This window comes from Geotrypetes seraphini, chromosome 4, assembly GCF_902459505.1.
Source record: "Geotrypetes seraphini chromosome 4, aGeoSer1.1, whole genome shotgun sequence".
NCBI lineage: Eukaryota > Metazoa > Chordata > Amphibia > Gymnophiona > Dermophiidae > Geotrypetes > Geotrypetes seraphini.
Window position 1 is genome coordinate 6,200,891 of NC_047087.1, and position 25,774 is coordinate 6,226,664.

Sequence of the window (25,774 nt, forward strand, 5' to 3'; positions counted from 1 at the left end):
ACTGACCGCTCCCCCCTCTCCCCTTAATCCACTTGAATTTACTGCACTGTTATAAATATAATATGTTATCTTCATCTTGTTGTAATTTTCGCTGCCAGTTATTCCAAACAGGTCCTGTTGGAAATCATCTACTAAAATGTACACCTTATATTCTACTCAGCAAATAGTAATTCTATACTAATGCCTCTTAAGGTCTCTGATCTCTGTATTTCCTCTGAATATCTACTTATTGTATTTCGCTGCATGTCCAGCACTCCTGATTATAAACCGCCTAGAAGTCGCAAGATTGTGGCGGTATAGAAGAATAAAGTTATTATTATTATTATTCCTAGAATAAGCAGCATAAAATCAGTTTTACTACTTGGGATCTAGCTAGGTGCTTGGGACCTGGGTTGGCCACTGTTGGAAACAGGATACTGGGCTTGATGGACCTTTGGTCCATTCTTATGTTCTTATGGGAGCCAAGTAAAGGACAATCAAACCATAGTGACATCAATGGTGAATTTGGCTCTTAGGCATTGGTGGAATGAGGCATTATGACATCACAATCTAAGCTCTGGAATGTTTCTACTCTTTGGGTTTCATCCTGGTACTTGGGACCTGGGTTGGCCACTGTTGGAAACAGGAGACTGGGCTTGATGGACCTTTGGTTTGTCCCAGTACCGTAGTTCTTATTGTCAAATAGAAGATTTACAAAGAGAAAGTGAAAGAGCAGTACTGATATCATGATGAGGATGCAGGCAGTAGAGGGGCTGGCTTCATGACAAAAAACAAGCCACGACTTCAGTTCTTATTGGAAAATTAGTGAGCAACGCTGGCAGGTTTATTCAGAGGGCAAGACACTGCGTTGATTTTCCTGCTTCTCTGTTTCTGCTGCATTAAACTTGTTTGTCTGAATCAGTTGCATAATTGATAAAGAACTGATTCATGAGACTAATTTATTTTAATCAACTTTGAAATGATTGAGCCACCTCTACATATTCAACAACAAAGGTTCAAACTGAGGTGGGTAAGTCCTTTGAAAATCAGCATTTTTTTTTTTTAATTCTTTAGGTTCCACCCTATTATACAGCATCTTTAATAAATATGTTTATGGAAAAATAAGGAAGGAAAGCAGGTAGGAGGAGTGCTGCAGTGCTCATATCTTCTGGGAAATAGGTACCATAAGACAGTGGTTCCCAAGCCTGTCCTGGAGGACCCCCAGGCCAGTCGGGTTTTCAGGATAGCCCTGAAGCAGATTTGCATGCCTGGCACCTCCATTATATGCTGATCTCTCTCATGCATATTCATTAGGGCTATCCTGAAAACCTGACTGGCCTGGCTAGAAGACAAAACAAAGGAATGCAGGATGTTTATAAAGCGCAAAGCTGCCCAGTAGTTCCCAGTCCCAATGCCAGGCAAAGTGGTGATATTAGGATACCAACCCCCCCAGACATTCATACATATTAGCTGTAAAGGGGAAAGGAAAGTCCTAAATTCAAAACCTACCTCCAATGGCCTTCCTTCACTCTTCGCTCTGGATGGGTAAAAGCCCAGTTGACACAATCCTGCCATGATGTCCCCGAGATGACGGGCCAGGAGGAAACTGCCCAGTGAAGGATGCTGAGAGACATCCAACAGTACAGTGCAGGTGGTGAACAGCCTGCGCAGAGAAGTCCAGGAGGAGTCGCTCGACACGGCACCTGTCACTACAACACCAAACTCCGACCTCCGCCTCAGAGGGATGCCAACCCCAGACAACAGATATGGGCAAATGCCCAGAGTAACTACAAACTGCAACGCAGCCTGAAGGGTCTTCTGCTGAGAGACACTGAGAGTGTCAGGGGATAGGACAGGCGCCGCTTCGGCCGTTCGCAGGTTCGGCTTGGTTGGCTGGAAGGATGCCGCTAACTGAACCAGGCACTGTCTGAGGCTCAGCAGCAAGACGAGAGCTTCGGTTGTGAACCTCCACGTGACATCTGCAGAGCTCTGCGGCCACTCGGTGCTCGCTGCAGCTCTCTCGCGGAGACTCCTCAGCTCCTTCCATTCAGGCACATGGTGAAGTTTCTCCTCCAGCGAGGACAGATTGGACTGCAATGTTTCTAGCAGGACAGTTTGCTTTGTTGCTTGTTGTAGAGATTGGCCCGTTTCTACAAAGGGAAATAAATGGACATCATCAGATAATGTAATGTAATGTAATGTAATTTATTTCTTATATACCGCTACATCCGTTAGGTTCTAAGCGGTTTACAGAAAATATACATTAAGATTAGAAATAAGAAAGGTACTTGAAAAATTCCCTTACTGTCCTGAAGGCTCACAATCTAACTAAAGTACCTGGAGGGTAATAGAGAAGTGAAAAGAAGAGTTAGAGGAAAAATAAAAATAAAATAAACATTTTAACAAGACAGCATTAATCTAAATACTTTGGAAGGTAGAAGAGAGGAGAGAAAGGAATAGAAGCAGAAGGGGGAGCCGTTGAACAGCAGAATTCTGGAGAAATTTAAATAATAGAAATAGAACAAAACAAAGACAAAAGGCAAAACAATAGATAAGATTAAAGATAAATCATAAGCTGGAAAGAAAAATAAAATAAAACTTTGTCTTCAATCCACGGTTTCAGCGTCAGTGATGAAGTGGAGCAAGTAAGTTTAGGAGGAGCGATTGACGTTTCCAGAAAGGGCTTCTTCAGGGAAGAGACTTGGCAGACAGTCCCAGGATGCCTATGTCTCCTCCCCTGCGATGTTCTCCCATCCATGCATTCCCTCCCAGACACACTGCCCGTGCCCCAGCCGCTCCAAGGAGGCTGCCCCAGATGAGGCCCACGGTGAATGCAGGATTCTCTCCTCTGCGGGAAAGCCGCCCGGAGCCGACAGATAAGGCAGAAGCAATCAGAAATCAGATCTTACCAAGAACTTTGGATCATGCGGTATATAAGTATAAAGTCACACTAAATCAGTGCAGATCTTGACAATGTTGCAGTCTTCAGCCAGCAGATAGAAATAGAAACACAAAAGTAAGCTCTGGCTTATAAAGGCACACTGTGCAACTCATAAGAACCCTTACTGGGTTGGTCCAACGGTCCATCAAGCCCAGTAGCCCGTTCTCACGGTGGCCAATCCAGGTCACTAGTACCTGGCCAAAACCCAAGGAGTAGCAACATTCCATACAGAATCTCAAAGAATAGCAAGATTCCGGAATCCCAGAGATTCATCAAGAAGTACCAAAACTGTGAGGAAAGACTACTACAGAAAACATTTGCTGTCTCTGAATGAGGGCAGGAGGGGGCGGGGGGAATCCTGGACTGATCTGGTACAATTAAAGGAAAGAAAATTAGCAGGCATGATAACATTTCTCCTTCCTTAGTGTCCACACAAGATCAATCTGGAACTTGAAGGACTTAAAGCAGCCTTCAAGAAGGGAGAGATTCAGAGACCCCTGAACTGATCACTAAAGACCAAGGGAAGGCATTGGATTTTTTAGAGAAGAAGAGATAATGGTTACTGTGGATGGGCAGACTGGATGGGCCATTTCTGTTCTGTGTTCACGGCTGAAGCGCTGGGAGCGGGACCGCAGAACACAAACATGAATAGGGATGGAGGAATAATAGATCCTGATTGACTTTCAGAGGGTTGTGTTTGTGAGGAGCTAGCTAAAATAAAGGTAGACAAAGCGATGGGGTCGGATGGTGTACATCCAAGGGTGCTGAAGGAACTTAGGGAAGTTCTTGTAGCTCCGCTGTCTGATCTTTTTAATAAGTCTCTAGAGTCAGGAGTGGTACCGGAGGACTGGAGATGAGCAGATGTGGAAATAAGGAAGAAGTAGGGAATTACAGGCCGGTAAATCTGACTTCTGTGTTAAGCAAATTAATGGAAACACTTTTAAAACAGACAATGGTCAAGTTTTTGGAATCCTGTGGATTACAGGACCGGAGGCAACATGGATTCACTTGAGGTAGGTCTTGTCAGACAAATCTGATCAATTTCTTTGACTGGGTGACCAGAGAATTGGATAGAGTGAGCTAGATGTGGTGTATTTAGATTTTAGCAAAGCCTTCGATAGTGTTCCACATAGTTGTCTAATAAATAAACAGATTGCCCTCGGGATGGGTCCCAAAGTGACGGGCTGGGTCAAGAACTGGTTGAGTGGAAGGTGACAGAAGGTAGTGATCGATGGAGATCGCTCTGAGGAAAGGGATGTTACAAGTGGTGTGCCTCAAGGTTCTGTTCTTGGGCCTGTTCTTTTTAACATTTTTATAGACGATATTGCTGAAGGGTTGTCGGGTAAGATTTGCCTCTTTGTGGATGATACCAAAATCTGCAATAGAGTAGACACGCCGGATGGTGTGAATAACATGAAGAAAGACCTGGCAAAGCTTGAAGAATGGTCTGAAATTTGGAAGCTAAAATTTAGTGCTAATAAATGCAAGATCATGCATTTGGGCTGCAAAAACCCAACGGAACGATACAGTTTAGGAGGTGAAGAACTTATGTGCGCGACAGAAGAGCGGGACTTGGGTGTGATTGTATGTGATGATCTTAAGGTGGCCAAACAGATTGAAAAGGTGACAGTAAAGACTAGAAGGATGCTAGGTTGCATAGGGAGAGGTATGGCCAGTAGGAAAAAGGAGGTATTGATGCCCCTGTATAAGACTTTGGTGAGACTTAATTTAGAATATTGTGTACAATTCTGGAGGCCACTACTCGAAAGGGTCCAGAGAAGAGCGACTAAGATGGTTAAGGGGCTGGAGGAGCCGCCATACAGCTAAAGATTAGAGAAACTGGGCCTCTTCTCTCTCGAACAGAGGAGATTGAGAGGGGACATGATCGAAACATTCAAGGTACTGAAGGGGATAGACTTAGTAGATAAGGACAGGTTGTTCACCCTCTCCAAGGTAAGGAGAACAAGAGGGCACTCTCTAAAGTTGAAAGGGGATAGATTCCGTACAAACGTAAGGAAGTTCTTCTTCACCCAGAGAGTGGTAGAAAGCTGGAACGCCCTTTCAGAGGCTGTTGTAGGGGAAAACACCCTCCAAGGATTCAAGACAAAGTTAGACAAGTTTCTGTTGAACAAGAACGTGCGCTGGTAGGGCTAGTCTCAGTTAGGGTGCTGGTCTTGGACCAGAGGGCCGCCGCGTGAGCGGACTGCTGGGCATGATGGACCACTGGTCTGACTCAGCAGTGGCAATTCTTATGTTCTTATGTAAGATATAAAAAGGATGGAATCAGTCCAGAGGAAGGCTTCTAAAATGGTATGTGGTCTTCATCATAAGGTGTATGGGGACAGATTTAAAGATAACTTAATGCTACAGGATAAAGAGACTTAATTATGACGCATAACTAGAAGAATAAAGCCTCTAACATTGGTCAAAGACTTATGTATGTATTTCAGAGGTAAAAAAGGTCTCAGTAACCCCGCAAACAATCCACACGGGATAAATTTAGTTTGCATATATCAGGGGTTCTGGTTTCTATCACTGACCCAAAAAACATCTAATTGACATTACAATGAATAGTCAATCAACAAAAAAATGTATCTTTTTTTCTTTGTGCAGAACCTTATTTAGATCATTGCAAACAACAAAGTGGGACTTATCTTTACCTGTGCCTGCTGGCATCCAAATATCACAGGACAAACTAACTATTCAATAGATCCCCATCCCCGATGGGACCCGTTTCGCATAATTGTAGGCTTTGTCAAGGGTCTGGAGTAAGTATAAGGGGTATCTTACTATCTATGAAAGATCCTCTGAGAGATATGTATGCTGGCGTTGAGCAGAGGATCTTTCATAGATAGTAAGATACCCCTTATACTTACTCCAGACCCTTGACAAAGCCTACAATTGGCGAAACGGGTCCCGTAGGGGATGGGGATCTATTGAATAGTTAGTTTGTCTTGTGATATTTGGACGCCAGGAGGCACAAGAAAAAGATAAGTCCCACTTTGTTGTTTTGCAATGATCTAAATAAGGTTCTGCACAAAGAAAAAAAGTAAAAAGATAAATTTTATGTTGATGATTGACTATTCATTGTAATGCCAATTAGATGTTTTTTGGGTCTGTGATAGAAACCGGAATCCCCGATATATGCAAAGCAAATTTATCCCATGTGGATTGTTTGCGGGGTTACTGAGACCTTTTTTACCTCTGAAATACATACATAAGTCTTTGACCAATATTAGAGACTTTATTCTTCTGGTTATTCGACAGTCTTAAAGATCTCAATCTGTATACTTTGGAGGAAAGGCGAGAGATGGGAGATATGATAGAGATGTTTAAATACCATCGTAATGTAAATGTGCATGAGTCGAGTCTCTTTCATCTGTAAGGAAGCTCTGGAATGAGAGGGCATAGGAGGAAGTTAAGAGGTGATTGAAGGAAATACTTTTTTACAGAAAGGGTGGTAGATGCATGGAACAATCTCCTGGAAGAGGTGGTGGAAACAGAAACTGTGTCTGAATTCAAAAGGGCCTGGGATAGGCACATGGGATCTCTCGGAGAAAGAGATAATGGTTATGGGCCATTTGGTCTTTATCTGCCATCATGTTTCTATAATAAATGTACTGCTGCATTCTTTAGCAGCAACCACAACATTGCCACAGTCCATCAGAGAAACCAGTGATGCACTCATCAGGGTATGAAATGCTTTCTCAGCCAAAAAGCTCCTGATAGCTTGAAGCTGATGCAGTACAATAATCCCTTTCTTTACTACAGCTGATACCTAATCTGAAAACAAGCCGACAGTCTTTAATTACCCCTAAATAAATAAAAATAAGCACCACAGGATGCCCAAAGAGGTTTGGACAGTATTTTTGTTAGTCTTTTGTCTGTCGTTTTTTGATGTTGTGTGTTGTTTCCTTCTTTTTAAAATTTATTTTGCAAAACCGCTTTGAATTTTGATAAGGCAGTATATCAAATTTGAATAAACCATGAAGAACAGTCAGTAACCCAGCAAGTTGTAGTCTTAGAAATATTTAAGACCAAATGATGTTCTTTTAACCAAAGAAGAATTATATCTAAACAGTTTTGCAGTGGAGTAAGATTAAGTTCTGATGGTATAATCCCAAAGACCTGAACAAATGAATCTAACAGACTCAAAAAGATGTAAAATATTAGATAAAGGAACCCTGATGAGCCTCACATTCCAGTTGTTTATTTCCAGACTGGAATTCTATCAGTGATTGAAACAAGAAGCTTTGGACAAGCTGCCCGAGAACCATCCTTCCTGTCTCCATGAAAGAACGGTGCTTCATGTGATACCAAGTGTCTTCGGTATAGACCCTAAAGTGAATTAAAAGCTGGTTAAGTAGAAGGAGACAAAGGGTAGTGGTAAATGGAGTTTGCTTGGAAGAAAAGGATGTTAGTGGAGTGCCGTAGGGATCTGTCCTTGGGCTGGCTCTATTTAACATCTTTGCCAGAGATATTGCGGAAGGACTGTCTGGCAAAGTTTGTCTTTTTGTGGATGATACCAAGCTCCGCAATAGGGTAGACATCCCGGAAGGTGTGGATAACATGAAGAGGAATCTGGCAAAGCTCGAAGAATGGCAACCAAGATTTAATGCTAAAAAGGCTTCAAAAATCCAGGAAAACAGTATAGTATAGGAGGTGAGGAATCTCTGTGTGGAAGAGCAGGACTTGGGGTGATGATCTCAGGGTGGCAAAATAGGTAGAAAAGGCGACGGCCAAAGCCAGGAAGATACTTGGGTGCATAAGGAGAGTAATGTCTAGTAGGAAAAGGGAAGTGATAATGCCGTTGTATGGCCCCATTTAGAATATTGTGTGCAATTTTGGAGACACCACCTTCAAAAGATACGAGATAAGATGGAGTTGGTCCAGAGAGCTGCTACAAAATTGGTTAGGGGTCTTTGTCATAAATCATACAGGGACAGACCTTAATATGTATATGTCTGGAAGAAAGACTGGAAAGGGGGATATAAGAGACATTTAAATATATTCATGGCGTTAATGTTCGGGAGGCGAGTCTCTTTCAAATGAAGGAAAATTTTGGGAGGGCATAGGATGAAGTTAAGAGGTGACAGGCTCAGGAGTAATCAAAGGAAATACTTCTTTACAGAAAGGGTGGTAGATGCATGGAATAGTCTCCCAATTCAAGCATGGGGCAGGCATGTGGGATCTCTTAGGGAGAGGAGGAAATAGTGGATGATGCGGATGGGCCATTTGGCCTTTATCTTCTGTCATGTTGCTATGTTTTTAATAAGCTCATTATTCCCTCAACATCTACTTTTAAGCTTTTCTCCTCATGTAACTTTATGGTATTATTGCATTATGGAATTTTCAACCATCTGAATTGCGATGTAAATATATCTGAGATTTTGTAGACTACTGAAATGCTAGTTATTCAGAAAATATCTTACGATAACTTCTGTTTTATAATTACTTAAAAAGTAAAAATGTTGCTTTGTTTTAGGCCTAGTATTATATGGGTTTTTTTATAACTTTTTCTGATCCACTGTAGTTTTTGGTTCAGTAGATTTAGTTTCATTATTTTGAAGTCTTATAATTTTTATATTGTCTTTTGCATTAATTTCTATTGTAAATTGTTCTGAGCTATTGTTAGGCATGGTATACCTGTTATGTTGTGTGTTAGCATTGCAAAACAGGGGTTGACTAGCAGGAGGAGGAGCCAAAGGTTTGGTTTGTCCTTAGGAAGACTCTGAGGTCTAGCCTCTCCTTAGTCCTTTATCAATTTCTCCAGGTTCTCTCCAAACAAGAATTTGCTTTTAAAGAGCTTACTAGGGCAAGATTTAGAGGCCATGTCAGCAGATTAGTTCCTTAATCACAACAGCCAGGAAAGGAATCAGTGTCTGGAAATAAGTCAAACACACCTCATTTGGGCACAGGATCTTCAGAGAGCTGCCCAGCCATGTCCTATTGCTGGACCCACTGAAGACAGGCCCTGATTACATGAGACTTCAAGCTTCGATTTGTAGTTCCTAACACTGCCACATCAAAGCCCTGCTTAAGGGTTGCTTCCACCTTAGAATCCTGGAGATCCGTGTTTTTCATGACTGATGTCACCAAAGAATCTGCCCTAGCAGTTTAAACTTATCTTTTCTTCAGACAAAATTGGGTTAAGCTTGCCTCATCTTGAGACATGTGTTAGGAAGCCAGAACTTGATGGGAAAAGTCTTAGGAGGCTTTTGAATGCCCTCCATAACGATATCCCCTGGATTTGAGGCTTCCTGAGTTAAGCAAAACTTATCACACCATATCATATGCTTTGAGTATATCTTGTTGGGCAGACTGGATGGACTGTGATCTGTCATCTTCTACTATTTTACGATGAGGGTCTTTTACTAAATATTAACACATATTATCTGCCACAGAACCCATTTCATTCCTATGGGCCCTGTTGCAAATAACATGCACTAATCTTTAGTAAAATCCCCCCCACTGAAAGGGTGGTTGATCGCTGGAATAGTCTTCCACTTCAGGTCATTGAGGCCAGCAGCGTGCCTGATTTTTTTTTTTTTTTTTGTCAAGGTTTGTTTATTGAAATTTTTCAAAATACATAATATGGATGCATATAACAAAACATAGTAAATGCGAGGTACAGTCAAACAGTAAAGTAAGCAGATGTATGTTCAGATGGCTATAAGACATACCATCAGTAATCCACTCGTAAACAAGATAGTAGTGCACCTTATATCTAATAGTAACATCCAGAAGAATTGGTGGCAAGCATGAATCGAAGTAAAATAATAAAAATGTCTTACATCAATGTAGTCTGGAGAGATAAATCATCTTCTTTGAAACAATATATGTATAAATAAAATACAAATAGTTGCGAAAGAAATGAAAAAGAAAATTAAATAAAAATCATTGCTATATGGAAGCAAGAATATCAAGATTGATTGGAGTGCAAATATAGCTTTAATGAGTTCCATTTGGATTGGGAATGGAGAAACTTGTTAGAGGCTTTAGCTAAGTATGTTTCAGTCCGGTATGTAAGGCAAACCAAGTTCCACCATTGAGAATGTGAGGCTTTAGATAAGTCTTTCCATGAAGACAAGAGAACCTTAAGTGCTAGGGTGAGTAGGAGGTCTAATAGGAAATAATCTGATTCAGGTATTATGTCGTGTAATGAGAAAGACTTCAGTAGAAGCATTTGATATGTCAAGGGAATATCTATATGAAATATAGAACGCATCGTATTCCATACTGAGGTCCAGAAAGAATTGATGGAGGAGCAGGAGAAGAGAAGATGCTTCAGAGTACCATCAGATAAATTACATGTCCAACAGTTCTTGGAGAAGGAGGAATTAATACGGTGAGATTTTATGGGGGTCCAAGTGGCTCTATGGAGTAAGAAGAATGATTGTTGAAGTATGGAGGCGGAGCGAGACGTGTGAAAGGTAGATTTAAATATGTATGCCCATGCCTCATCAGAAATTGAAGTATCTAGGTCAGATTCCCAAGCAGATTGTAGGGAGGACAATGGGAATGGGGTGAGAGATTTTAGAAGCTTATAGAAATGAGAGGCTGTGTGGCCCAGCGCTAAAAATTGTTTGGAGAGGGTAACTAAAGTAGGGATAGGCGAAAGAGCTGCTGAGTTAAGTCCGGCTTTTCTTACCGAAGATTTTAATTGCAACCAGCGGTAAAAGTTTGTTTCTTTGATTGCAAAATTGGTCATGAGTTCATAGAAAGTGAGGAAAGACCCGTTCATGTGACAAATGGATCCTATGTCCCATATACCCTGGGTATACCAAAAAGGCCAAGAAATAGATTGACCATCAATTTTGATGAGTTTATTAAACCAAATGGGACAATAGGCAGATTTGTTCCATGGTGTTTCTAATAGCTGATCTAGGTCAGTAAGGACTTTATAAGTGGTCCACATGATGGGGTTTTTGATCAACCGGGGAGGGTTAGTTGTGCCCATCAATCTAAAAAGGGGGAAAGGAAGTGCCAAAGAGGATTCCAGTCGTAACCAATTGGGTATGTCTAGTGAAGAAGAAGAGGAAATCCATTCAGCTCCTTGACGAAGAAGAAATGCTTGGTGGTAGAATTTGAGGTCAGGAAAGTTAACACCGCCTAAGTGAGAAGGAGCTTTCAATTTTTGAATAGAAATTCTATGAGGTTTGTCATTCCAAAGGAAGTGAGATAGTGCGGATTCCATCTGTTTGTAGAAGGAAGGAGGAAACATAAGGGGAAACATATTGCATATGTATGTAATCTTGGGGACCACCATCATTTTAATAGTATCTAATCTGCCCCACCAAGATAAGTGAAGCGGAGACCATGCTGAGAGAGTGGTTTTAATCTGAGTAATGAGTTTAGAGGAGATTGTTTGTGTAGTGGATTTCAGATCCCTATCAAATGTTAGACCCAGATACTTAATCCCCGAGGTAATCCATGTGAGCGGTTGTGAAGGAATATGGAAAGGAACACAGGAGTCATTTAGAGGCATAAGTTCAGTTTTGTCCCAGTTAATTTTGTAACCTGAGAGAGTGGAGAAAAAATTAATCAATTGAATTAGTGCAGATAGTGAGGTCTCCGGGTCTGAAAGATACAGCAAGACATCATCGGCATAGGCCGATATCTTAAATTCTATGTTAGCAATGGTGATGCCTTTAATATCTGGTGAATTTCTAATAGCCGTAAGTAGAGGTTCAAGAGCAAGGTTGAACAAAAGTGGGGATATGGGACATCCCTGGCGGGTGCCTCTACAGAGTGTAAATGGCGGTGTAGTGTCATCATTTACTATGATTCTAGCAGTAGGAGAGTTATATAAAAGAGATATCATATGTATGAAGGGTTTTGGGAAACCAAATTTTGAAAGTACAGCAAATAAGTAAGGCCACTCCACCCTGTCGAACGCCTTCTCCGCATCCAGGGAGACTAATGCCGAGGAACTGGTGCTCGACAGAGTGGAGTGGAGTACATGACATAAAAGTCTGGTATTATCAGCTCCATATCTACCCTTCAGGAAACCAACTTGATCTCTATGTATAAGATTTGAAATAACATTTTCCATTCTAAATACTAATATTTTAGCATACAGTTTGTAATCCAGGTTCAATAAGGATATAGGACGGTAGTTCTTAACAAGTTGATGGTCTCTATTCGGTTTTGGTAGAACAACAATATTTGCTTCCAGGAAACGGTGCAGTTGAGAAGGGTTTGCAAGGAGACTTTCAAAATAAGAGAGAAGATGGGGTGTCAAGAGAGGGGCGAATGATTTGTAGAATTCCGCCGTGAGACCATCTGGGCCAGGAGATTTAGCATTTGAAAGTGAAGTGATGGCTCGGTTGATTTCTTCAAGAGAGATTGGTTGGGAGAGGGACTCCTGTTGAGAATCAGTAAGTGAGGGTAGATTAAGTGAATGGAGGAATTTTTGAATAGTTTCTGACGACGAGGTAGACTCAGAGGTATATAGGTCAGCATAGAAGGATCGGAAATCTTCTAGTATGTCTTTGGTAGTCGTGTGTAGTAGTCCGTTGCTCGATTTGACGTGTGTGATGCGGTGCTTGGATCGGCGTCCTTTGAGGTAGGTGGCCAGTAAATGACCCGCTTTGTTGGAGGAAGCATAATATGTAGCTGAACGACGGAAAATCGTAGCTGAAGCAAGGGAACTAAAGATTTCATTGTATTGAAATTTAAGTTGTTGTAGTTGTTTGTATAGTGAAGGATCATGATGGTCATAGAGATGAGTTTCATATGAATGAATGTCAAGCTCCAATTGATGCAAAGTGGATTTTCTCTTCTTTAGTTGATGAGCGGAATAACTGATAGTTTCACCTCGGAGCCATGCTTTATACGTTTCCCAGATGATGGAAAATTCCATATCAGCAGAGATGTTTGCGTCGAAAAAGGCATTTGATTCCTTATTAATGTGGGAAAGAAAGGACTCATCTTGGAGCAAAAAGTTGTTCAATTTCCAGTGTCTGGATTTGGACATGGAGGACCAGTTAAAAGTACAGGAGACCGCTGCATGGTCTGAGATAGTAATATCATGGATCTGTGATGAAGTTACGAGGTTGACCAGATCTTTGGATCCCAGGATATAATCAATCCTAGAAAATGATTGATGCGGTGGTGAATAAAAGGTGAAGTCTTTGTCAGTGGGATGAAAAATTCTCCATATGTCTGTCCATCCATAGGAATCCATCAACTTGGTAACTTCAGATCGAACTCTGAGTTTGGCCGGACGGCAGGTGGACGATCTATCTATGAATGGATCTAGTGGGAAGTTGAAGTCTCCAGCAACAATAGTGTCTGATGTGAGAGAAGAAGAACACACAGTTCTGAAGTGATGAAAGAAGGCAGGGTCATCTGCATTCGGAGCATAGATGTTAAGTATCTTCAGGGGTTTCCCTGAGATAGAACCCTCGACCAGAGACCATCGTCCACTGGGGTCAAAAAGATGGGAAGAGAGTTGGAAGTTTAACGATTTTTTCATCAGGGTAACAACCCCATTTTTCTTATTTAGGGCAGGTGCTGCAAAGCAATGTTGGACCCATCCGCCGGAAAGTTTTTGAGCTTCCTCCCCACTGAGGTGAGTCTCTTGAAGAAGGCATATATCTGCATTAAGGTGCTTTAGATAGTGTAAAATTTTTTTTCTTTTGATGGGGCTGTTGATGCCCTTGACATTGAGAGTTATCAGATGAATGTCAGACATTTGGAAAAAGAGGCTGATTCTTCAGATTAGATGAAATGATGTACCAATATCGGAAATAGAAGGAATGTTGATCGGCTTCCATGAAAGAATGATAATGTTGAAAAATTAAGGAAGAAAATAAATAAAAGTAATGATTCATACTTGACCTGTAAGTAGACAATGAACAAACAAGGAACCAGAGTTGGGATCCCATGCTGTCAAGAGGATCTCAGCTTCTTCCTCCCAAGAGCCCGGTGTTTTAATATGAAGGTGAACATAGCTCCAGAGAGAATATGAAAGATGATATATTTAGTCAGAGTGGCTCAGGTCATAGCTCCTACAGTGTCATCCAAAAATTGTTGCAAGGCAATGGGTTCATCAAAGTTTTTAGTGATATTGTGGTATGTCACCCGCATTCTGGCTGGATAAAATAATCCATACTGCGCTCCAATATTTTTTAACTGAGGACGCATAGCGAGGAATGCTTTCCTTTTTTGTGCTGTGGTTTTGGAGACATCAGGAACAAATAATAATCTTTTGCCTTCTGTAGATAGAGCAGGAGATGATTTGGCTGCTTGTAAGATTTGTATAGCCTGTGTATAGCGCAGGAGTTTCATAACTATAGGTCTCGGTGGTTTGGATGGAATTGGAGGGCCTGAGGGGACCCTGTGTGCCCGTTCAATTTCCAGATCAGGTTGAAATTTGAGCTTCAGTGTGGATGGTATGAATGAATGTAGAAATTTCAGCATGTCTGACCCCTCAGTGGATTCAGGGAGTCCAATGAGACGCACATTGCTTCTTCTCATTCTATTAGAGATATCTTCCAGATCCTTTTGCAAGGCAGTAACTTTCAGTAGGTCACGCTGGATTTCTGTGTACTGAGAGTCATGTGCATCTAGACGCTCCTCCGTAAGATCGATGCGTGCATTTTGCTGCTTTAGCTGAATCATTATATTACTCATCTCGCTTTTAATGTCGGTTGTGGCAGCGAGGTTCTCTTGCATTAAATCTCTCAGAATCTGCAGATCCTGAGAGATAGAGGTGCTGTTTTCGGCTGCGCTTGTTGGAGAGGCCTTTGCTGGGGAGGGAGGCTCGTGTTTCGTCCGCTTAGGAGCTGGATGTGCGGTCGCCGAGCTCGTGGACGGCGCAGCGTCAGTTCTGGAGGGTTTAGAGGACATTCCGATTGCGGGTGAGGTTATTTTCTGACCTGTGGGTTTTTTCTCCGGGGCCGAAATTGTAGTTTGGGAGCCGGGCTGTAGCGGAGGAAGCGTGCTAAGCGGCCATCTTGAGCGCGGGCACGTGACGCCCCCCAGCGTGCCTGATTTTAAGGCCAAATGGGATAGACATGTGGGATCTATTCACAGTGACAGGTAGGGGAGGGTCATTGGGGTGGGCAGACTGGATGGGCCGTGGCCCTTACCTGCCGTCTATTTCTATGTTTCTGTTACTTCTAGAGATTTAGAAAAAAGCACTGGAAGCTCTTCCTTGTGAAATAGCCTCAGTATAGAGAGATCACCACCCTCCTTCAGAGGTTCTCCGAGAAGGGAGGACAGCGAGACCAATGAGTACACCTGCTCTGAAAGAAAAGGACTCCGAATCCCATGTGTCCAGACGCTTCAACCTCAACTGTTTGGCAGTAGAAGTTTCCAGGAAATATCTGTTCTGAAAGGACCAGTACTATGATGATTTGGTGCTCAGAATTTTCCAGATTAAGTGATGTAAGAGTTTTGGCCACCTGCAGCACACCCTGTGAGACAATGTGCATCACCCTGCATGTGTCCAAATCTATTTATTAATTTGGTCGATTGGGGTTTTTTTTTAACCCATCCTCCCAAAAGAATCCAGAATGGGTTACAAGGCTACATACACAGCATAAATCTGTAGCTAGATAAGGACAGGTACATTTACACGAGATCAATATACTATGAACAGGTAATCTTCTAAAAGATCAATGCACTAGGAACATGTTATCAAGCACAGTAGAATATAAACAGCTAATCGTCTACAATAGAATAGGACTAGATGTTGTACACAGCATCAGGGCAATTTAACACAAACTGAGGACTTTTGCTCCTATCCGAGTAATATTAGGAAGCCAGACCCTCTTCTGAAGATTTTTAATCTTACCTACTATTTGGATGCCCAATCTTCCAATTTCCTACGGTCTTCTTCCAATTTTTCAGTCTGTAGGTGTTTTAACAACTTTGAATGGTTTTGTGTCACTTATTCTGATTTCCAGATCATTTCTAAGTATATTATATAGCACAGGTCTCAGTACAGATCGCTGCAGCACTCCACTGTTCACCTTCCTCCAATGAGAAAAATCCTACCCTCTGTTAACAGAAGCTGCAAAGCACTAATATGTGTCCCGATGCAACTCAGCAGTACACAGCACAGAGAAGAAACCTAGCTGGGACCAAAAGGCAAGCAGCCACTGCAAAAATACAGGATACAATAAGAGGCTGGTGGAAAACAGTGACTCAACTGGCAAGAGCACACACCTTGCCTTCCAAGTGTCTTCCTAGTGAATGCAGTAGTGAAGCAAAAATTAAAATAGCTTACCAAGCTATCCTCTGGGCTCCAAGCACAATTCCCCCCTCCCAGTGAATCTTTGTTCAATCAAGTCTTCTCCATCTCTCTCTCTTTTTTTCCCTATCGGAATGAAGAGTGGAGGGAAAGAGAGATTGAGACCTCACTGGGTATACTCTCTGCAAGCTATCAGACACCTGCCCAGCTAACCCCTCCCCCCTATTCAACTGGTCACCAGCTGCCTAAATGGTCCAGGAGTAGGCCTCAACTGCCAGTCCACATTCAATCTGCTGGAAACAGAATAATACTGAAGTCCTGAACCTACACAGCAACCTTATATGGCAGAATTAACTTTTGTGCTTTCTAGCTCCACCTGTTGGCTGATGGACACAAGACACAAATTCTGGACTGATCTGGAAAGGATGCTAAAGAAATGGCTATTACATGGGTAGACAAGGATAGTTCCGAACTTATAATCTATTATTGGGATACATTTATAAATGTCTTTTTTTTACTTGTGTAGGCCATTATATGCTCTTAAATAGCCTCCCATAAAATTATCCTGCACATGCAAGTATATACCATGATAAGTAGACTTGCACTTGTGCACAACCTGGGCCTAGGTGTGTCTAGAGGCACAGTTTGGGCTGAATATGGATGAGGTTTTGCATGTAGATTATAAAATACAAAAACCACGTATTCAACCTAGGTGATTATAAAATTATTCTCCATGTTCAGATCTCCCTATCCCCTCCTAGTTACATAAGAATTGCCACTGGTCCATCGTGCCCAGCAGTCCGCTCATGTGGCAGCCCTTTGGTCAAAGACCAGTGCCCTGAGACTAGCCCTACCTGCGTACATTCTGGTTCAGTAGGAACTTGTCTAACTAGTCCTGTAAATTCCACTGAGCAGGAACTGTCTCTTGAACGTTTTAATGTATGTCGAGCAGCTGTCCAAAAGCAGTTGGACATAAATAGACAGTGCCATTGCATATACAGATATAAGTGAAATGTCAAAAAATATATGGCTAAAGAATATATGTATAATTTCAAATGTTGATACTAGAGATTTCAAATTATCCCCTACCTGTCCTGCTGAATATTGGGCTCAATCGATTAACATTATGATGCACTGGAATAATGACACCCTAGGGACATACAGTAGACTCTCAGCTATCTGACACCCATGGAGTTTGATGGATGCCAGATAACTGTAGCTTCTGGTTGCTTGAGAGTTAAAATAGTTTTGTCTCCCTTCCCATTTCACTCTATCATCCCCCCCACCCCCACTTATAGGTCCAGCATCTGTTTTTCCCTTCTTTCTGGGTCACTTTCTCTCCCACTTCCACCCTACCTTACCCGAAGCAGCAGAGCCGATCCTGACAACCCTGTCCCTCCCTCCATTCCCAAAGCAGCAGAGCCAGTCCTGACAATCCCCCCTCAGGTACTATAAATATAATTTCATTGAAACAAATATACTATATCTTCCACCCATAAATACCTAAACTCTGCTATCTCTATCTTATACAATAGGTGGAAAGATAGCCTCAGAGTAGAGTGACTGCATAATTGTACATTTTCATATCAGTTCACTCATGTTTTCAATCATAGGCTATACCACCTCCCACTCGTTTAGTTTTATTTTTTATACAATTTTTAGGTTTTTTACTTTTTTTTTTCATTTCTGGAGATAGACAAGCTAATTGCTCTGGAAAATCTCCTAAGGCAGCGGTTAGGAATTGTAAAACTGCAAAATGCTGGCCAAGTTGGAGATGTAAATGAAGTGGTCTTGGCTAAAAAAAGGAGTGAAAAGGAGCTAATGAGCTAAGTAAGAGTATAGAAGACATATGTTTTTAAAAATAAGGCTTCTTCAAACAATGCGAATATACAGTATAAACTTGAACACGGATGGTGGTGCTTTCCTGTTGAACTATGTGGCTCATAATCGAAAGAGAAAAACATCCAAAAACTGGCCTAAGTCGGCATTTGGACTAACATTTCCCAAATTCGTCCAAATAAAATGGACATATTTCTAAACGACCTAGGCTGAATGACCAAAGCTAAACGGGGCGTTTCGGGAGGAGTGTCAAAGGCGGGAGTTGGGCGGGACGTGGGACGGCTTAGACTTAGTCGTACCGCATGTATAACCGAAAGTTATACAGCCCGGGATCGACGGAACTTGGACGTGACTTAGACCATCTAAAACATGGTCTAAGTCACAAAAACCCACCTAAAGTCAGCAGATAAGCACTGAAACACATAAAACAGACCCCCACACACTACCCCAGTGATCACTGACCCCCCCCCCACCCCATAAAAATATTAATCACACCTTTAAAATTCAGCCTCCAGACCATCATCACCTGGCCGCCTGTTGTCCAGCACAGAGGCAGCTTGAATTGTCTTGGGGGTGGGTTAGGGACCCATGGAGAGGAGAACCCATGCCCATAAGCCCCTATAATCACTGCATTGATACTTAAACATGTACACTCCCCTATAAACCCCCCAAAACCCTTTTGTATTGGCATATAAGTGGCTCCTGCAGTCATAAGGGCTATTGGGGTGGTAGATAAGTGGGTCTAGGGGATTCTGGAGGTGGTTTGGGGGGCTCACTGTAACCTATAAGGGAGCTGTAAGGAGGAGAAGACATGGCACCCTTTTTGTGAAGTTCACAGCAGTGCCCTGTAATGTACCCCACTATTTAGGTGCCATGTCTGGGAGTTCAGTCCATCACTTTGCAGACCCCTCCCACGTCCAACTGGGCTTGTTCTAGGTGTTTTTAACTTGGACGAAAAGTTGGATGGAAATGTGGTATAAAGATGGACGATTTAGTGGCTTGGACGATCAGATCGGCAAGACGTATAATTAGACGATTTTCAAAACAAAAAAATTTTGGACGTATTTTTTGAAAATGTGTCCTAGGCTGTTTTTTACTTTCGACAACTTGTGAGTTGGACGCAAATGGACTTAGATGTCCCTTTCGATTATGCCCCTCCACTTCTTCTGAAAATGTATGTGACCCATTCATGAGTTTATTATAAGAATTATACCATCAGTTTCCTTATAAAAGACTGAGAAGGATCAAGAAGATTTATGAGTGTATTTATAAGATAACTGAACATTAATCTTATGAGTCAACTATAATGAGTAATGAAATTAGCCCTCCCAAAAACAGATCAACAAGTTTTTTTTTATAAAAAAATATTTATTGAGGAGTTTTTAAATGAAGAAGAAGAAATGAAAAAAAGAGGGTAAGTTAAAAAAGTTAAAAAACTAAAAATTGTAGAAAAAATAACACTAAAAGAGGGGGAGGTGGTATAGCCTATGATTGAAAACGTTGAATGAACTGATATGAAAACGTACAATTATGCAGTCACCTATAGTATAAGATAGAGATAGCAGAGTTTAGGTATTTATGGGTGGAAGATATAGTATATTAATTTTGTTTCAATTAAGTTATATTTATAGTGTAAAATACATTGAAGGTATATTAATTTTCAGTTGCTTTATTACATTCAGGTACACCAGGTATTTTGCTGTCATTGAAAGGCTTACAATCTAAGTTTGGAACTGGGGGTTTACTTGGGGAGATCACAAGAAGTGGCACTGAGGATATGAACCTTGGTTCCTACCATGCTGCTCTAGCCATTAGAAGAGGTAAGCCTAATGGTAGAGCTGCTGCCTCTCCACCTGGAGGTTGTGTGATCCTGGGCAAGTCAAGTAATCGTCCTTTGCCCAAAATATGTACCTGTTTATATGTAAACTGCTTTGAATTTGTAACCACAAAAAGGCATTGTCCCATACCCTTTTCTTTATTCAATTTTTTTATACATAGCCTACTTGCTTTCATAGAAAGAAAGAGATGAATACTCATAAAATGGCAATAGTAGAAAGACAATATCTATAACTCAAAAGCTCCTCCTAATACTTGTCACTACTCATGAACAATGAAACGTGACTCATTTTGCTCTCACACCCACTCAAATTCAGCACATCATAGAAAAAAAGCCAGGTTTTCTATCATTTTTTAACATGGTGTGCTTATAGCAGAACACAGTACAGCACCTTGAGCCCCCAGAATATATTTCTAGTAGGGTACAGCCCGGTAGTAAGATCCCAGGCTACTCCTCCCCTCCAGCTGCAGAAAAAAGAGGAGGCTTTGAGACATCTATTGCAGGGATCTCAAAGTCCCTCCAATCAGGTTTTCAGGATATTCCCCAATAAATATGCATTGAAAGCAGTGCATGCACATAGATCTCATGCATATTCATTGGGGAAATCCTGAAAACCCAACTGGATTGCGGCTCTCAAGGAGGGACTTTGAGACCCCTGATCTATTGCTTTCAATGGAAGTGTCGGCGTGTCCTAGGGCAGGGGTAGGCAATTCCGGTCCTCGAGAACCAGAGCCAGGTCAGGTTTTCAGGATATCCTCAATAAATATGCATCTCAAGGAGGCAATGCATGCAAATCCATCTCATACATATTCATTGTGGATATTCTGAAAATCTGACCTGGCGTCAGCTCTCGAGGACCGGAATTGCCTACCCCTGTCCTGGAGGACCACCAGCCAATCAGGTTTTCAGGATAGCCCTAATGAATATGCATGGTGCAGATTTGCATGCCTGTCACCTCTCTCATGCATTATTCATTAGAGCTATCCTGAAAACCTGACAGGGTTGGGAGCCACTGTCCTAGGGTAAGGCCTGAGAAGCCCTGGGCAGTAGAGAGGGCTCCAGAACAAGGAGGCAGCCATTGAAAGGGGGTCCTATGCCTCCTTCTTGGGGAGCCCAGTGGTGGGGGGTCCTGACTTCCCCTCCGCCCTCCTAGTGCTGCTCTCACCCGCCGGCCTGACCAGCACGGCCAAGGCCTCGGCCACCACCTCCAGCTTCACTCCGGGGGCAGCCATCGTTCGGCGCTTCCGCTTCCTCGCACGTCTTTACGTCGCATGACAGCTTCCGGCCGACAGGCAGCCATTTTGACCCTCGCTGCCAGGAAGTGGGCGAGTTTCCCGTTTCTGAAGGCCGGCTGCAGTAAGTGCGGGTTTTTTTGTGTTGTTGGTTGTTTTTTGTTTAGGGAGGGAGAGAAGGAGAAAGTTATTTGCTAGCCAACCCACGAATGTTCTGGTGCTCCAACAATCGCCCCGCCTCCTCTCAGTGCGTTCCAAGCCTCGCTCGTGTCTCCCGCTAGTCCTCTCCCTCGACGCGTGTGCTGACGTTGCGGTGACAGCCGACCCTGCTAGTCTCTACTACTACGGGAAGACAAACCACAGAGCCCCTCGCTCCTTGGCCCCTCCTTCCTACTCCTGGTGGAATTCTGCACAGAATTCCCCTTTCCCGCGCAGAATTTGGGGCGGAGGGAGGGATAAGAGGATGAAATTGCAGGGAGAGATGACACATAGCACAAGGAAAGGAGAGAGAGAGAGATGTTGGACACGGGGGTAGATGAGAAAGAGAGAGAGATACACAGGAGAAGTTCAATTTATTTAATATACTACAAATATCAAACCAGAAGGCAAATCTAAGCAGTATAAAATAAAAAAAAAAATTAAAAATAAACCCAAACCAACAAATAAAATAGGGTAAGAAGACAAAACGTAAAGGAAAACAATTGAGAAAGGTTTTAAGTTTATAAGGTATTTATATACCGTCTATCACAATCTATCTAATGTACCTGGGGCTATGGAGGACTGAGTGACTTGCCCAGGGTCACAAGGAGCAGTGCGGAGTTTGAACCCATAACCCCAGGGTGCTGAGGCTGTAGATCCAACCACTGCGCCACATACTTCTCTGAGGTTAGGGAAAGAAGGGGAACAAAAAATTTCATTGTGTCCACACAGAAGAAAAGTAGCCATCAGGAGGAAGTAAGTGAAGAGCTAAAGGCCAAAGAGAAGTCGTAGGCCTTTAATTGTGCCTTGAAGGTTACAAATGATTCTCTGAACGAAGATAAAAAGACCAAGAATTCCAGAGAGTAGGAGCCATAACACAGAATGAAGAATTCCTATGGAAGTCCAGAAAAAGTTATCTAAATGAGGGAATGACTAACAACTGCTGTTATGAGGAGCGTAAGGTTCTTTGAGGCAAATAAGAGACCAAAAGACTTTATAAAAATGAGGGAAGACCACTCGAATCTGGTGGGAAGGGATATGATATTTAAAGGGGATGCGATATGACACCGGAAGCATGTGTTCCGATTGAACTTAAAACAGTGATGGAGGGAGATGTTGAATCCAGAAGCAGAGTGGGAGAAATGCCTGGAAATGGGAATGAGGGAAGAGAGTGGGAGAAATGCTGGACCATGGAGGAGAGTAACATAGTAACATAGTAGATGACAGCAGATAAAGACCCGAATGGTCCATCCAGTCTGCCCAACCTGATTCAATTTAAATTTTTTTTTTCTTCTTAGCAGAAGGAAGAGATAGGGAGATGTCAGGCTTTGAGGGTGGGGAGAAGATGCTGGGCTATAAGGGTGGAAGAAGGAAGATGCCGAGAATAGTAGAACCCTGAGGAGAAGGAGAGGGCGTCAAGGAACTGGATAGATATAACAGAGGGTAAAAATATGGAAATGGAGGTACATTGAAGATGAAAGGGAATGGAGGGCTGAGGAACGAATGAGATGGGAAATGGCAGAGAAGATGGAAATTTGATAGGTCGCTGAAAAGTGAAAAAGAGGAGAAGGGCAAGAAAGAGGCAGGTGTAGTGAGGAAATAGACAAGAGAGAATAGAAAAAACAAATGGAGAGCAGCCACTTGAAGGAGAATTAGAAGACAACAGGAAAGCAGAAAAAAGAAACTGGAATCAACATGATGGAAAAATAAAACATCCAGGCAATAAAGGTAGAAGAAAAAAACATTTTATTTTAAATGGAATATGGATAATAATTAGCAAAAATAGTGTTTACATTTTGACAAAAACTTGCAGAATTTTGAATTTTTTTGTGCATAATTCCACCAGGTATTCTCCATCTGTCTGTATCTCTTCTTCCAACCCCACCCCGCTGTAGGTGCCCCTCTCTCCCCCTCCCATCCAGTACTACCATACTCCATGCTCTTTTCTCCAGCACTCTCTCCTTTCCATAATGCTTCTCCAGCCCCCTCCTCTTATAACCTCTCTAGCTCCTCAGGCCCAGTTTCTCTAACTGAATCTTTGTGCGGCAGCAATGAGGTAAACCTGCTGCTGCAGCCTTGCCTCGGAAGCCACCTCCCTGCAACTCCTATGCAGGAACAGGAAGTCGCTAGAGAGAGGCGGCTTCCGGGATAGGCTGGTGCCCACAAGCTTACCTCATTGCTGCTGCTAGCTGCCCAAAGATTCAATTACAGTGGCTAGGCCAGCAGAAGAGGTAGGTGAGGGATTCGGGAGAGCCAGCTAAACCCAGACAGCATCTATTGAACTCTGTGTCCTGTGTTTGTCATAATTAGATTGCAAGCTCTTTCAAGGCAAAGAGCTCTAACCTCTCCTATGAGAAGAGTTTGATCACCTAAAATCATTTTGGTCACCTTCTTTGAACCTTATCTAATTTTTCTAATGTCTTTTGAGATTCAACTTGAATAAGTGTAAAGTGATACATGTAGGTAACAAAAATCTCATGCATGAATACAGGATGTCTGGGGTGGTACTTGGAGAGACCTCCCAGGAAAGAGACTTGGGAGTTATGATCGACAAGTCAATGAAGCAGTCCACGCAATGTGGGGCAGTGGCGAAAAGGGCGAACAGAATGCGAGGAATGATAAAGAAGGGGATCATGAACAGATCAGAGAAGGTTATCATGCCGCTGTACCGGGCCATGGTGCCCCCTCACCTGGAGTACTGCGTCCAATACTGGTCGCCGTACATGAAGAAGGACACAGTACTACTCGAAAGGGTGCAGAGAAGAGTGACTAAGATAGTTAAGGGGGTGGAGGAGATGCCATACAGCGAAAGATTAGAGAAACTGGGCCTCTTCTCCCTCAAACAGAGGAGATTGAGAGGGGACATGATCAAAACATTCAAGGTACTGAAGGGAATAGACTTAAGGACAGGTTGTTCACCCTCTCCAAGGTAGGGAGAATGAGAGGGCACTCTCTAAAATTGAAAGGGGATCGATTCCGTACAAACGTAAGGAAGTTCTTCTTCACCCAGAGAGTGGTAGAAAAATTGAACTCTCTTCCGGAGTCTGTCATAGGGGAAAACACCCTCCAGGGATTCAAGACAAAATTAGACATGTTCCTGCTAAACAAGGACAGTTGCTGGTAGGGCTAGTCTCAGGACGCTGGTCTTTGACCAGAGGGCTGCCATGTGAGCAGGCTGCTGGGCACAATGGACCACTGGTCTGACCCAGTAGTGGTAATTCTTATGTGATGCAGCGACCAGAATTGCACACAATATTCAAGGTGTATGTGGTGGTGGTGGTGTCCAGCGATCAAGCGGTATTGGCATGAGGTTGGTCAGTTCTTGGGTTTCTATTGTGCGCAAGCATTGCCCTCTTTTGAAGGCATGCTGTTTGTTTAATGCCCCAATTCCGGGCTTTACGAATCCGGAGCATAGATTTGCTTTACATTTGTTTTCTGCAGCACATTTAGAGATTGCTGCGTGCTAGAAACATAAGAGGCTTCCCGATATGAGTAGAGTATGCAGTCGTTTGGATTATTTACATAATACATAATACTAAACAACCGCTTAAACCAAATCTCCACCTCAAGACACAGAAGAACCTCGAACCCTTTCGCCTTCCCCCCACTCAAAGGCACACAACGCAAGAAAATGTTTGACAACCTTCTGGCAACACAAGCAGCAAAAATCAACCATTCCATCTCCAATCTTATGACAATATCAGACAACTTCAAAACATTCAGAAAAGAAATCAAAACCCTTCCAAATATCTTAACCCCTCCTCTTTTACCTCCAGAAGATTCACCTACCTTCAGATAACCTTCCCCCAAATTACCCACCTTAACACCTTCCAATTAAACAAATACCATAAATAGATTGTAACCTACCCTCTCTAACTGCATTCCATATGTATTTTTCATACAGCTCTTCACTGTCAGTTTAATTTCCATCCTATAAGTTCACATAGAATTTTTCTTTTTTCAACCATCTTTATTTTCTCTTCTTTATTAATTTCCAGGTACTTTAGTTAGATTGTGAGCCTTCGGGACAGTAAGGGAATTTTTTAAGTACCTTCTTACTTCTCATTTATAATCTTAATGTATATCTTCTTCAAACCGCTTAGAACCTAAAGGATATAGCGGCATATAAGAAATAAATTACATTACATTACATACTCTGCCCCCTGTATCATAAGATTTGGAATCCTTACTTGGCCTGGTGAGACTCGGGGTGAGGAAGATATGTTGGAGGGTTTCTGTTGGGTGCCCCATTGTCCACGGTGATCTTTTTGCCTTTTAGTAGCACCTATGAGCTGCTGGAGGGGGATGTGTTTCTCTTTTGGATTTCATCATTCTTCTCTGAAGGGTGGGTTGGTGGGGGGGGGGGAATTCACAATTGTATTAATGTGAGGGTTCATTTGTATTTAGCTGCTGTGTATGCGGTATTGTGAATTTGTTTTTATTCAATTTTTACAAAAAGAAACCCAATTTTGAAAAAAATACTCAAGGTGTGATCACACCATGTAGGAATACGGTGTCAGGTCAAAAGCGCGCCGGGACAAAGG

At 42.4% G+C, this 25,774-nt stretch overlaps 1 protein-coding gene across 1 annotated transcript in view; it reads right to left on the reverse strand.

Annotated features, from left to right (window-relative positions):
* Positions 1–21,212, reverse strand: part of TANGO6 (transport and golgi organization 6 homolog) — a 115,487-nt gene extending 94,275 nt beyond the window's left edge. Inside the window, exons 1-2 of the mRNA XM_033940145.1 lie at positions 20,966–21,212; positions 1,489–2,129 (exon numbers count right to left, since the gene is read on the reverse strand). Of these exons, the coding sequence (XP_033796036.1) occupies positions 1,489–2,129; positions 20,966–21,032 (708 nt within the window). The 5' untranslated portion in view covers positions 21,033–21,212. The remainder of the gene's footprint in view (positions 1–1,488; positions 2,130–20,965) is intronic.
* Between the last annotated feature and the right edge of the window lie 4,562 nt (positions 21,213–25,774).